At 42.0% G+C, this 14506-nt stretch overlaps 1 protein-coding gene across 1 annotated transcript; it reads right to left on the reverse strand.

The window, feature by feature from the left end:
• Positions 1-6732: 6732 nt before the first annotated feature.
• LOC102257200 (tubulin alpha-1B chain) lies at positions 6733-8260 on the reverse strand. The gene has a single exon (XM_005867646.2). It carries the CDS (start codon positions 8167-8169, stop codon positions 6826-6828), a length of 1344 nt encoding a protein of 447 aa, XP_005867708.1. The 5' UTR covers positions 8170-8260; the 3' UTR covers positions 6733-6825.
• Between the last annotated feature and the right edge of the window lie 6246 nt (positions 8261-14506).

Below are 14506 nucleotides of genomic sequence, written 5' to 3' on the forward strand. Positions count from 1 at the left end.
GTGGGGTATCTGAAGCTGGCTCGTAACCCGAATTTTAGCTCGCAACTCAAAGCAAAAAATCGGCCGAGAGATAGCTCGTATCTCGAAAAACTCATTAGTCGGGACACTCGTAAGTCAAGGCCCCACTGTATTTTTATTTATTTATTTATTTATTTTTAAATTTACCTGACATTGACATATTCTTCACATGACATAATGATCAAGTGGTCCTTGGGCAAGTTCTTTAACCTCTCTGGACCTCCATTTCTTTCTCTGTAAAATGGAGCAATAATAGCACCTACTTCAGAAGAAGACAATGAGAATTATATGACTCAAGTGCTTGAAATGGTGAAGGGCATGAGGAAAGGAGTACACGTGTTTGTTAACTTTTCTCGTTATTGCTGTGTTTATGCTGAGGATTATATGATGATTCTGATGTTGAGCATCTTTTCATGTCTGTTGGTCAAATCAGGATCTTACAGAGATAGTAGCACTGATAGGTCTACTGCAGCACCATTTATAGTAACCAACCCTGGAAACAATTTAAATGTCCATCAACAAATGAGTGGATTATTAAAATGTGACACATACATACAATGGAATATTATTCAGCCTTAAAAAAGGAAGGAAATCCTGCAATATGCAACAACGTGGGTTGCATGAATCCACTATATGAGGAAGCTAAACTATCATACTCCTGGAAGCAAAAAATAAAATTGTGATTGCCAGGGGCTGAAGAGGGCAGGGGAACTGGGAAGTTGCTAGGCAATGAGTATAAAATGTTAGTTATGCAAAATGAATAAATTCAACATAGATAACAATACGTACTGTGCAGTAAAAATCTGTTAGGAGGGAGATCACATGTTAACTATTCTTACCACTACATATATACAGTGGGGCCTTGACTTACGAGTTTAATTCGTTCTGTGACAGAGCTCGTAACTCAAATTACTCGTATGTCAAATCAACTTACCACTACATATATATTTTTATTTATTTATTTATTCTTAAATTTACCTGACATTGACATATTCTTCACATGACAGAATGATCAAGTGGTCCTTGGGCAAGTTATTTAACCTCTCTGGGCCTCCATTTCTTTCTCTGTAAATGGAGCAATAATAACACCTACTTCAGAAGAAGACAATGAAAATTATATGACTCAAGTGCTTGAAATGGAGAAGGGCCTGAGGAAAGGAGTACACGTGTTCGTTAACTTTTCTCGTTATTGCTGTGTTTATGCTGAGGAGTCACCAATAAGATAGAGAAACATCTTCCAAAGGAAAGAAAAAAAAATGTCTCCCATGGTTAGCCAATGGGTAAACCACCCACCCTTGTCTCCATTGACGAGCTATGCACCAAAATGCTCCCATGCATTATTAGAACGGATACAGGATATTCCCCGTGACACATCACTACAAATGCATGGCTTACCTTTGTACCGATCCCTCTGTCAAGGTCCTAAGGGGCCTTCATGGGGCACAATAAAGGAAAAGTTGGCTGGGATTCCAGAATGAGTCAGATAAGTTGCTGAAGTGAGCAGGGATAGAAGCATTCTGGGAAATCTTGGATCTTGGACAAACGGGTCAGTAGACAGGAGGAAGTATTAAAAGCTTTCTCTCTCACCTCACCCCTGAATCACAGAGGATGGAAAAGGAGTTGGTTATCAGAAATCTTGAGCCGCCTTCCTCCCAGCCTGCCAGAGGGATTGAGTTTAAATGGAAACATTTAAAGTCTGCTGCTTAAAACCCTTCCACGCCTTCCCATTTCACACAATGCTCTCTATCAACATTTTGCAATGAGCCTGTTGGGGGAGGGAGTCAAACAGGATGAAGACAAGGAGTCCCTAGAGATAGATGGGACTTGCAGGGAGGACCAACCCCTTCTCACAAGTTACAACCTGGGATTTGCTCATTATTTCCTCACAAAACCCTCACATTTTCTCCTCCTTGCCCATATCTCATCCCCTGAGAAATTGATGCCCTCAGGACAAAGCCAGAACCTCGTTTCAGCCAGTCCCAGCCCCTCCCCTTTCCCACCTCAAGAAGCCAGTGAAAACCTGGCTCCTGAGTCAGAGCTCATTCATGACTCACAGCTGCCCGGCGGACAGGAGGGTACAGAAGTGATCCCTTCCGGTGCCAGCACTGGGGATGCAATATCGCTTGGTGGTTGGGAGCATGGTCTTCTGAGACCCACGGTCAGGGTTGGAGTCTGGACACTTTCAAGGTGTCAATAAATCTTTCTGAAGCCCAGTATCTCGTGTGCAAAAGGATGATAAGAGTACCTGCTTGAGAGTTGTTGCAATAATGAAATGTGATGTCTGGCACATAGCAGCTGCTCAATAAATGTTGGCTGTTATTAGTCATAAAACCTTAATTCTAGAAGCTAAAACTGTAACCTCCTTTCTCCACTCTCCCATACAGGAAAAGGAGCACAAACCTCACATTATTCTATTAGCTATGGTAAAAGTGAAAATAGTCTCGGGTGCCCTGGCTGTTTTGACTCAGTGGATAGAGCATCAGCCTGTGGATTGAAGGGTCCTGGGTTCAATTCCAGTCAAGGGCACATGCCTGGGTTTCAGACTTGATCCCCAGTGGGGGGCAGGCAGGAGGCAGCCAATCAATGATTCTCTCTCATCATTGATGTTTCTATCGCTCTCCCTCTCCCTTCCTCTCTGAAATCAATAAAAACATATTTTTTAAAAAATTGTCTCGGGTGACTGGAGCACAGGAGAACTGAGATTTGGCACAGAGTGTGGGCCTGAAAGTCAGGCAAATCCTTGCCGTGCCATGCTAAGTCCTCTCAGGGCCAAGACTATTTGACTCATCCCTTTATCTCTAACGGCTCTAATAGAGTGCTCTGTATAGAGGCAGATTAAACATTAAATATTTGTGACATGAAAAAGCGAACATGTGAAATTACATTTACTCATGCTTAGTGAGTCAGGCGGCCTGAAAAACTGTGAGGAGTCCCAGCAGATGGTGCAGGCAGCGTTTAGCTAGGAAATTTACATCTGAATTACTGTTTCTTGTTTGATGAGCTCATCCACTGAGTCAGAAACTGGTTTCCCGATGTTCCTGTACAGTCAGATGGCAAATGCTTAATTTACTTGCTTCCAACAAATTCTTAAAAGGAAAAAAAAAAAACAGTTATAAAAATAAAACATGTTCATTTTAGAAAATTTGGAACATACCCAAAATATATATAATAAAGACAGCTTAAATCCCTGTAATCTCTTGTTAATTCTGTAATGTGACAATAAGATTTTCTTATGTCATTGAAGATTCTTTAAAAGTATAATTTTATTGATACAACTTTCTATTAATGCATACACCAAACTATTTTCAATTTATTTAATTATTCCTCTGTTATTGGACATGTGGATGGTTTCCAAATCTTCACTATACTCTTGTAAATGTATCTTTAAATACATCTTTAATGGTTTTCATACTTGAGAGTCCGAAAAATAGTCTTACAAATCCTAAAAACATAAAAGCAGCCCAGAAAAGATAGAATAGCATGTTGATGTGGAATAGCTCACCAGTAGAAATCTGTAGATTCTTCCAAAAATAACATAGCCCTGGCAGGTGTGGTTCTGTTGGTTAGTGCATCGTCCTGTGCACCAAAAGGTAGAGGGTTCAATTCCTGGTCAGGGCACATAGCCAGGTTGTGGGTTCAATCCCTGGTGGGGGCATGTGTGGAAGGCAACTTATCAATGTTTCTCTCTCATATCAATGTTTCTCTCTCTCTCTTTCCTTCTCCCTTCCTCTCTCTCTAAAATCAATTTTTTAAAAGTATCCTTGGGCCTGGCCAGCGTGGCTCAGTGGCTGAGTGTTGACCTATGAACCAGGAGGTCATGGTTCAATTCCTGCTCAGGGCACATGCCTGGGTTATGGGCTTGATCTCATGCAGGAGGCAGCCGATCAATGATTCTCTCTCATCGTTGATGTCTCTCTCTCTCTCCCTCTCTCTCTCTCTCTCTCCCTTCCTCTCTGAAATCAATAGAAATATTTAAAAGAAAAAAACAACCTATAAACCAGTCTGTGAAGTGGCAACTGTTTGAAAGCCAAGCCTTAAAAAAACAAACAACAACAAAATTTCCAGGCTAATTGCTTCAGCCCAGTAGGAATAGAAAATTTGTGTGAAGTTATTTCCCATATGCCTTTGGGAGTTTATTATATAAAAGATAATGATACACTCACCAGACCATACTTGACTGAATGGTATGTTTTCTCTGCTTTATAAATTCTTTCATAAGGAAAAGGAAATTCTTTTTGTCTGACGTCAATTTGAACACCATAAAAATCAATTTGCTAATTGTGTAAAATTGGTATCTAGCTTTCTATTTTCTAAATGTTTCTTCATGCCTTTTCAAATAAATTATCATTTGACTGGCAAAATTATTTGCCTCCCAAGATGATTAGAAAGGGAGAAGCTTTTGCAGATGGCACACATACAAAAACAATTAAAATATCAAAAATGTATGATGCAGATTTGATTAACAGAGGACTACCACCTAGAGCAGGGATGGTGAACCTTTTTTCTGCCAAGGGCCATTTGGATATTTATAACATCATTTGAGGGCCATACAAAATTATCAACTTAAAAATCAGCCTGCTGTATATGGTCAAATATTTAATTAACTCACCCCTTATTCCTTGGCAGGGCCAGACCAAATTATTTGGCGGGCCTTATAAGATCTTCAGGCCAGACATTCCCCACCCCTGATCTAGAGAAAGAAAATCATCTGTATATCAACAGTTTCTACTCAATGCTGGTGACATCTCACCTAAAAGAATGATTTTACTCCCACCAAGTACTCTTTTATTTTTTTTAATATATTTTATTGATTTTTTACAGAGAAGAAGGGAGAGGGACAGAGAGTTAGAAACATCGATGAGAGAGAAGCATCGATCAGCTGCCTCCTGCACACCCCCCACCGGGAATGTGCCCGCAACCAAGGTACATGCCCTTGACCGGCATCGAACCTGGGACCCTTCAGTCCCCAGGCCGACGCTCTATCCAGTGAGCCAAACCGGTCAGGGCCCACCAAGTACTCTTAAACACCAGGTTAATCTCCTTAACTCTGAAGAATTGAGTCCCTTTCTAACATTTTAGGCAGCATTCCTTTTTCTGTAATCAGTCATTCTTTCAATTTACATATTTCACAAAAGTTATCTGTACAAAATTATCAAAAGAAAGTGAGTTACATTCAGGTCCTTACCCTGCTCTAATTGAGCCAGAGTGACAAATGTTTCACTCCTGTAGGGGTTTTTTCATCTCTCAGAGCAGTATCATGGTTTCCACTACATGGTTTGGACAATCAAGGCACTAATATCTGGGGATCTTCCTTTCTATGTTTTCCAAAATAAAACAAAATACCACTGCCATCCCAGTTAGACACAACAAGCACCATGCTAACGATTTTAGCATGCCATTTTTATATACAAGCAGCTCACAGGGAACAGCACATAATAACATCACCCTCCTCCTCTCACCTCCCACTCCCTTCTAAGGCATGAGACACCAAAGAAAGTGAACAAGTGGTAAGCCGATTTAAGAAATTGTGAGTGACATTTGAAACCTGTCTGAGGATGCTTCTAAACTGTCAACTATGGAAAACATTGGTTTTATCTGAAATGTCATGGCTCTTAGAATCGGTACTAGCCAGTTTTGCACTTAATCATATTGCTAATACTGTTAGTTTTTTTCACAAAGAAATCTTCACATTTATTGTGAAATAAACCATTGGACCGATCAACCTAAAGGGTTCTTGCAATAAATTTAATCGATCACAATTAAAGATTTAATTAGAAGTACTTGGTGCTTTGTACTCTGCTGTTTGAAAATACCTTTGTACTTGTTTTATTATCTGTCTCCCACACCAGAATGAAAGCTCAGTAACTTCAGGGACTTTTTTTAAAATATATTTTATTGAATTTTTACAGAGAGGAAAGGAGAGGGAGAGAGAGTCAGAAACATCGATGAGAGAGAAACATCGATCAGCTGCCTCCTGCAGGCTCCCTACTGGGGATGTGCCCGCAACCAAGGTACATACCCTTGACTGGAATCGAACCTGGGACCCTTGAGTCCACAAGCCGACACTCTATCCACCGAGCCAAACCGGCCAGGGCTTCAGGGACTTTTTAAAAATCTTTTATCTTTTCTTCTGCTTTCTCTACTGCACCTAGAGTATAATAATGGGAGCTCAATAAATATTTGTTGAATGAATACAAATGTGCCAGCAGCTAGCCAAATGTTTTTTGTTCCCTCTAGAAAGCCCCCTGAGAATCTCTCTGGTGGCCATCAAATCCCCAAACTGCTTCTACCGGAGTCGCTATAGCATTGCCTTATGTCGCTGGGACAGCAGTTCACTAACAAACTGCTTCCAAGATGTTCCCATGACTACAGTTTGCTTATGTCTTCAAGGTTCTCCCTCGAGGTACTCACAGTATTCCTTTGGTGCAAATCTAAGACATGTACACAAGGTAAGATTTAGACCAGCTGGTAACTCTTAGAAGCCTTTACAAGCTTTTAAATTATGATGTTAAAACCAAGAATGAACAGTTATTCTGACACAGATTGGGTTACCACTTTGTCCAAAATATGAGGATCAGCAGGTGCACGGGGGAAATGCTGAGCACAGATGGGCATTCTTTTTTTTTCTTTCTTTCTTTCTCCATGCCTTTACTTTTAAACATGAAGGGGAAATCGTACGGTATACATGAAAAAAAAGGCAGACATGATCACAAGTAAAAGCAAAGAATATCTAACCAGAAAGCTTTAATGCCTGTCAGTTGTTGAACCTGAAGTTCTGAGTATGACATGTTGCAGGGCTGAAAGGAATTAGTATTCCTCACCCTCTCCTTCAACAGAATCCATACCAACTTCCTCATAATCCTTCTCAAGGGCAGCCATGTCCTCACGGGCCTCAGAAAACTCTCCTTCCTCCATGCCCTCACCCACGTACCAGTGGACAAAGGCACGCTTGGCATACATCAGGTCAAACTTGTGGTCCAGGCGAGCCCAGGCCTCAGCAATAGCTGTGGTGTTGCTCAGCATGCACACAGCTCGCTGTACTTTGGCCAGGTCTCCACCAGGGACCACAGTGGGAGGCTGGTAGTTAATGCCAACTTTGAAGCCAGTGGGGCACCAGTCCACAAACTGGATGCTGCGCTTGGTCTTGATGGTGGCAATGGCAGCATTGACATCTTTGGGGACCACGTCACCACGGTACAACAGGCAGCAAGCCATGTATTTACCATGGCGAGGGTCACATTTCACCATCTGGTTGGCTGGCTCAAAGCACGCATTGGTGATTTCTGCTACAGAAAGCTGCTCATGGTAGGCTTTCTCAGCAGAGATGACAGGGGCATATGTGGCCAGAGGGAAGTGGATGCGGGGATAGGGCACCAGGTTGGTCTGGAATTCAGTCAGATCAACATTCAGGGCTCCATCAAACCTGAGGGATGCAGTGACGGAGGACACAACCTGGCTAATAAGGCGGTTAAGGTTAGTGTAGGTTGGGCGCTCAATATCAAGGTTTCTACGACAAATGTCATAGATGGCCTCATTGTCAACCATGAAGGCACAATCAGAGTGCTCCAGGGTGGTGTGGGTGGTGAGGATGGAGTTGTAGGGCTCAACTACAGCTGTGGAGACCTGGGGGGCTGGGTAAATGGAGAACTCCAGCTTGGACTTCTTGCCATAATCGACGGAGAGACGTTCCATCAGCAGGGAGGTGAACCCAGAACCAGTTCCCCCACCAAAGCTGTGGAAAACCAAGAAGCCCTGAAGGCCTGTGCACTGGTCAGCCAGTTTTTGAATTCGGTCCAGGACCAGGTCAATGATCTCCTTGCCAATGGTGTAGTATCCACGGGCATAGTTATTGGCAGCATCTTCCTTGCCGGTGATCAGCTGCTCAGGGTGGAAGAGCTGGTGGTAGGTGCCATTTCGAACTTCATCAATGACTGTGGGTTCCAGGTCTACAAACACTGCCCTGGGCACATACTTGCCAGCGCCTGTCTCACTGAAGAAGGTGTTGAAGGAGTCATCTCCCCCGCCAATGGTCTGGTCACTTGGCATCTGGCCATCGGGCTGGATGCCGTGTTCCAGGCAGTACAGCTCCCAGCAGGCATTGCCGATCTGGACACCAGCCTGGCCAACATGGATGGAGATGCACTCACGCATGGCTGCGGGTTTGCAAGCACAGGAAACAGGAGTAGACACGGGTCCCGGTTACTGTCCCCGACAAGCTGAGTGGAGGTAAGTAATGCACTCACAGCTGGGCATTCTTGAAAGCAGAGCCAAATGGAGATTTTCTGTAGGTACAGTCAGCCTGGAAATGAAATTAGCATTTTCTCTCTCCCTCTCTCTGCCTGCACAGATACTCACAGATGCAGCAGTGAGATGAGGGCATCAGCTGGGTTTGAAATCAGACCTCCACTCAAACACCAGCTCAATCACCAAAATGCATTGTGAGTTCAAAGCAACCCACTTGTCCTCTTTGAGCCTCAGTTTTAGTATCTGTATTGCAGTTTGCCATGCAAAATGACATGTGCAGAGGACCTAGCGCAGTGCTGGCCCCAGTGGGCATTTGCTAACTCGAAGCTATAAAGGGTGGGGGAAGGAGTTAATGCAGCAATAGCAGCCAGGTGGGAACCACACCAACTGCTGCCAGGGGTTCCTCGGGCCCAGATTCTCAGTTTTCTAGCTCCCCAAGATTAAGAGGACCTTCTCTAGAATCAGACAAAGAACGCTTCCTATTAGTGGTCTCATCAAGGGCATCCTGACAGGCAGATAGCAGAGATCAAAAGGAAATTTTAAAGTGGAAGAAGCTTGAAACTAAGACCCATGACTCCACTTCATTGTGGCCAGCACAGGGTGACCAACTATCCCATTTTGCCCTGGACTAAGAAAGTTCCTGGGAATGAAAGTCATGACAGTCTCGTGCAAACTGGGATGACTCATTGCCCTACCAGCATCTTCTCAAGGTTGAGCAGGTGGCCTGGTCACATGGAGCCTAACAGGTGGCACTATTTTTTTTTAAATATTTTTTTATTGATTTCAGAGAGGAAGGGAGAGGGAGAGAGAGACAGAAACATCAATGATGAGAGAGAATCATTGACTGGCTGCCTCCTACACACCCTACACTGGGGATCGAGCCCACAACCCGGCATATGCCTGACCAGGAATCGAACCGTGACCTCCTGGGTCATATAGTTGACACTCAACCACTGAGCCATGCTGGCTGGGCGTGGTGGCACTATTTTATTAACCTTTTATGATTAAGACTTGGCAATTACAAGTTTCCTAAAGGTAATACTGGGCATTGAAATGAGAGTTTCATTTCACTGCAATTTACCCAGGCTGTTAAGTACTTTGAGAAGGTTTCCTCAATTCTCTTTCAGTCACTATTCCTCTTCTCTCTTCTTCTGATCAAGACTGTGCCCTACGAAGTTACCAATGGTCCCATCCTTAGAGTATTATACTACTAATTCCCATTCGAAGTAATTATATCACTGAGACTCAAAGAAATATATCTGAAGTGACTTTTAATTAACCCCAGCAGAAATAAGAATGGAGACTCCTCTACAGAAACAAAATCTGAACCAGGCATAGACTACTGATTCTCTGTAATATATGAAATTCTCTTTTCCGTCAGAGTTATTCAAAATACCCTGTCCCACTGCCATAAAAAAAAAAAAAATGGACTATCAGCCTTACCTCTATTAATTACTATGGAGCAATAAAAAATTTGAAACTGGGTGGTTTCATTTACACATGTCATATACAGTTGGTTGTGCAGCAAAAAAATAAAGTGTCTTAAACTTTAATGCTACAGACAGCAGCCAAAGTTACAATTTTAGAGATAATTATTGGGTAGTATTTATATCTATTAGCAATATCTCCAGTTTCTATTTTCTGACCCGGAAAGTTAAGAAATCACCTATTTTGTATCTTCAGTTACCACTTGGCTAATTTCCTTTGTCACCTTTTCTGCTCTGCATTCCCTAGACCCACCCCCTTACCCTTTGGTCTCTTGACCTTTTTCATTACTCACTTCCTGTCTCAGGTGAACTTCCAGCCTCAGGCAGAGCTGAGTCTGCAAGTCTGTTTTCTCCCATCTCCTCCCTCTTCCCCTGCCTTCTTCCCAGGGCTCCCAAATTTTGCTCATTAACAACGCCACACCCTCTTGACTTGGAGCCATTATTCCAAGAACTTGGTTTCTCCTCACAGCTAAGAAAATTCTGGTGAAATTTGGGGTCGTATTAACATATGACTTGTGAAAAATAAATAACATTTCGCCAAAATGTACCTTTTACTTCATTATAAAAAAAAGGTTTATTGAGCTAACTAATAATAGAGTGATAAATTACAGAAATAGTTATCCTACTTTATACCAGTAATGTAATATTTTATATATAACACATATAATATATAGTTCATTTAATATATAACCTTCTAAAGTTGGCCAAGGTAATTTTTCAAAGCACTGGCAATATTTTTCTTATCTTTATTAGCAAAGTTATAATATCTGTTGACATTCATAAATAAGATTACCTTTCCATACAGTATTTGGGTATTACAGCATTCATTACATCAGGCTTATAATGTTTCAATTTTATTAAGTATGATTTGCTGGACCACTGGTGAAAAGAAACCAAAATTGTCATGTGCACCTAAATGTTTAAGAAACATTGTAACACATGATGCCTTCATCGTTTCTTTTATTTTTCACCTAATACAGGTCTCCCCTGCTTTTTTAAAATTCACATTGCACCACTTTGCTTTCATGAACGACCTCCATTAGTACCTCTTTTTGCTGACCCTAAGAAATCTGCAGAGGATTTTCGCTTTTATGTAAAAGGGCAAAGTGAAAATAGTGTTCTGCCAAACGTTTGACCGTGAGGCGTACAGGGGCAGTGCACACCTGAGCAGTGAGAGTGGCCCTGCCGAGCTCCTTTTCAGGAACCACACTCAGCCTCTCAGTTCAAAGCCGCCAGGGCTCTGACCATGTCTGTGAGCACCTGTGCTTTATCTCGGTTGATTCTGTGCATCCGTTAGGAAGGTGAGTCCTAAGGTATCAGGAAAGTGCAAGAGAGCTGGTAAGGGAGTTAGCTGAATGTAAAACTGGACATAATTAAGCATATTTGATTTAGCAGGATATTTTGGGGGAACACTCAAAGATTTTTCCATGTAAATTAATGGTAATTGCTTTCTTGCTTTGCACCATTTGGGCTTATGAAAAGTTTCATAGAAACACTCTAATTTCGGCTACTGGGGAAACCTATATCCCATAAGTCTTCAGTGCCTACAGGTTTATAGAATCAATCCCAATGAGAAGGGTAGAAATTCAATAAAACCATTAGCTTAATAAAGCTGGGCAATGACAAAGGAAATAGGTCATGCTATTTGGAGAATCCACTGGTTTTCAATAAGAAACTAGTTTGCCTGATTTTATATCCCCAATTGGCAATTTGATAATGTTACCCTAAAATTATTGTTTAAAAAGCAGAACTGGAAATTACATGACAAGTTTTCATTCAATATGTCATGAAAATATTTTGTTATGACAAATGTATTTACACTGAAGAAGTATTAGGAGTAAATAAGCCAAAACAAAGTAAATTTTAAAAGAAGAATATTATTTGGCTTTGGAAATTGTACCGATACCTATAGATTTTCCTCAAGATATTGGAAATAAGGGAAATAAGACTGCTCTCTGAGCGCTAAACTTTAAGATCACATGCAATGGATAAGAGCACAAGCAAGCAAAGTCATCTTTCACACACAAACTGGCCTGGCTTGACTGTAAGTTGATTTTTATTGAAAGAATATTAGTAAGAGGTTTGGGTAGCCATGGAAACAGAGAAAGGAGCACACAGGGGCACCATGGACCAGTGCTATCAAGGAGAGAGGGAGCCCAAATCAACAGCACAACACGATGTCCCTATTGCATTGGAGATCAATGTGGAATGTTGAGTATTTCTATCTTTGGGACAAACGCATCCTGTCATAGAGATAGATGAATCAGGAACAAGCTATACCACAGATCTCCACTCCTTCCAAATCCGTGCTCATCAAGCAAGCTTCTGATTAATGCCTTTGGTTTCCTGGAAGTCTATATAGAAAATGCACTGGCTTTTCAGTCTTTAGTATTCAGGTATATAAATGATAAGCTCTTGGAAATTAATCCATGAATATTCTGGTTGTATTAACATGTATTGTTTCATGACCTTGATTAATGTAAGCTCATCTGAATGCTGGAGCTGCTCGGCATTGCTAAAGGAAGACATTTCTGAGACTAAGACAACCTGGACTGGATCCTGGAGGGTTGCGGGAAATTCACCAAAGTAATGCTTCCCTGTGCTCATTGGCGACAGTCAGCAGGCACTCCCCTGGCCATGACCCTATAGCAGCCAAGCTTTTCCATTTCAAAAGACCGTTGATATGGGGGTGGGGGGAGGAGTGCCTGTGATTTACCTCTGTTTATTATTTTATTTATTCTAACATGGCTACAGTGACAATTCTACCACCATATTGATGGGGAAGACAGTTCCAACCAAAAGAAGTGGCAGGAAGTCTTTGGATTTAAAATATACCACAGAACATGGACAACAGTGTGGTGGGGGCAGAGAAGGTGGAAGAGCGGATAAATGGTAATAGAAAAAAATATATATACCATAGATAATTCATAAAATAGACACAGTTACCATTTCCTACACATACACCACATGTTCAAACACAATCTTAAAATTATTGTCTCTCAGTTGCAGATGTCCTCACCTCTTCACATTAAGCTTGCCTGGAAAAACCCAGCACGGAGGAAGCTTACTATCTGTCTTCTCTATAGCTGTACCGAAGAGCTGACCGCTGCTGGAGAAATCATATAAATAAACTGAACCGCATAGTTTACGTCCATAATCAGAGGCTTCCAAGGCGCTCCCTGCAGAGCGTGCCAGTCCTACAGGGCTCCTCACACTAGGTTTACTTTTTCACTCACTGAGCTAACTTTTGGATCCTCTCCTCCTCACACACACTCAGCCCTCCCAGCAGAATACCGTGTCCCCTACTTCGCTGAGAAAAGAGAAGCCATCAGTGTCCCCACCGTCAACTATCATCAAAGGTCCCTAGAGTTGTACCTATTTCTCCTTCAAAGCTGAATCCTGAATCAGCTCTGTTTTCACCCTCCCTCCTTCCCATGGCTTTGCCTCCTCTAGGTTCCATCTCTCTGCTACGTTATTGCTGCCCACCTCCTTCTTTTGGATGATTCTCATCATCATACAAACATGACCTACTCCCTCCAATACTTTAGAATGCCCCTCTTTAGTCCACATTCCCTGCAGGCACTACTTTGTTTAGAACAACTTCCAATCTGGAAAGACTTGTTTATCGAGTCTTCAGTTTCTCAACATCTATTTTGCTCACTACCATGTGGCTTTCTGACCTCACTGCTCCACCAAAATTTCTTGCAAAAGGTACCAGTGACCTACCTCCACATTGCCAAACACAATGGGCACTTGTGGCTCCTTCTTCACCGGACTTGACCTCTCAGCAGCATTTAACAGAGCTGATTGCTCACACCTTCTTGTAAATCTCTCCTCTGTGGCTTTTGTGACATCATCCTCTTTGGGGTTTCCAGTTTTCTGGTTTCTCCTTCATGATCGTTGCCAAGCGCTCCACCTGCACCTAACCCCTCAATGTTGTTGTTCCTTGGGTCTGGCCCTTTTTTCTTTTCCCCCCACTCTGAGAATTTATCATTTCCCACCATTTTTAAACACACGAAATCGCTGTCTCCAATACCAACTCCCCTCTGAGCTCTAGACATGCATGTCACTGACATACTTAACCTACAGTTGGACATTGCATGAACATCTCAGATTTAACATGTCCACATTTTAATTCTTCCTTTTTTTAATATTTAATTTTTATTGCTCTACCAACCACATTGTTTTCCTTTCCTCTCCCACCTCCATAGTCTCTATAAATGTCAGTCATCCACCCAGCTGTTCTAGCCATTAATCTACACGTTTGTCATGGACTCTTCAATTCACACTCCCCACCGCCCATTTAGAAGCGATCAGCTCATACTAGAAAGTATATTCTAGCTCCGAAATATATCCCAAACCTGTCTACTTCTCTCTATCTCCACTCCCTCTATACTGCTCAGGCATATGATGGCGTAAGGAGCATTTTTCTGGTCATTAAATATTATTCTGAGTTTAATGGCTTCAAAAATATTACATAATATGGATGTTTTATAATGCATTTATCTATGTCTTTATCAACGGCAGTTTTTGGTATTATGAATACCGAACATGTACCTTTCTGAAAAAAATATCAAGATATTGTCAAATATCAAGATTAAAGATGATTCCTAGTTTAAAGAGACCATGGATATGCCTCACGGAAGAGTGCTCTTCCGTGAGGCATATCCATGGTCTCTTTAAAAGTCCCTCCGTCCAGCAGGTGGCGACGTCGCCTTCCGCCGGGGTTGCGCCGCCACGGAGGCTTCACGTGGTCC

This window comes from Myotis brandtii, unplaced genomic scaffold (assembly GCF_000412655.1).
Source record: "Myotis brandtii unplaced genomic scaffold, ASM41265v1 scaffold250, whole genome shotgun sequence".
NCBI lineage: Eukaryota > Metazoa > Chordata > Mammalia > Chiroptera > Vespertilionidae > Myotis > Myotis brandtii.

What these genes read in the sequence shown, in the direction of transcription:
- LOC102257200 (XM_005867646.2), bottom strand. Translation starts at nt 8,169, where the DNA reads ATGCGTGAGTGCATCTCCATCCATGTTGGCCAGGCTGGTGTCCAGATC.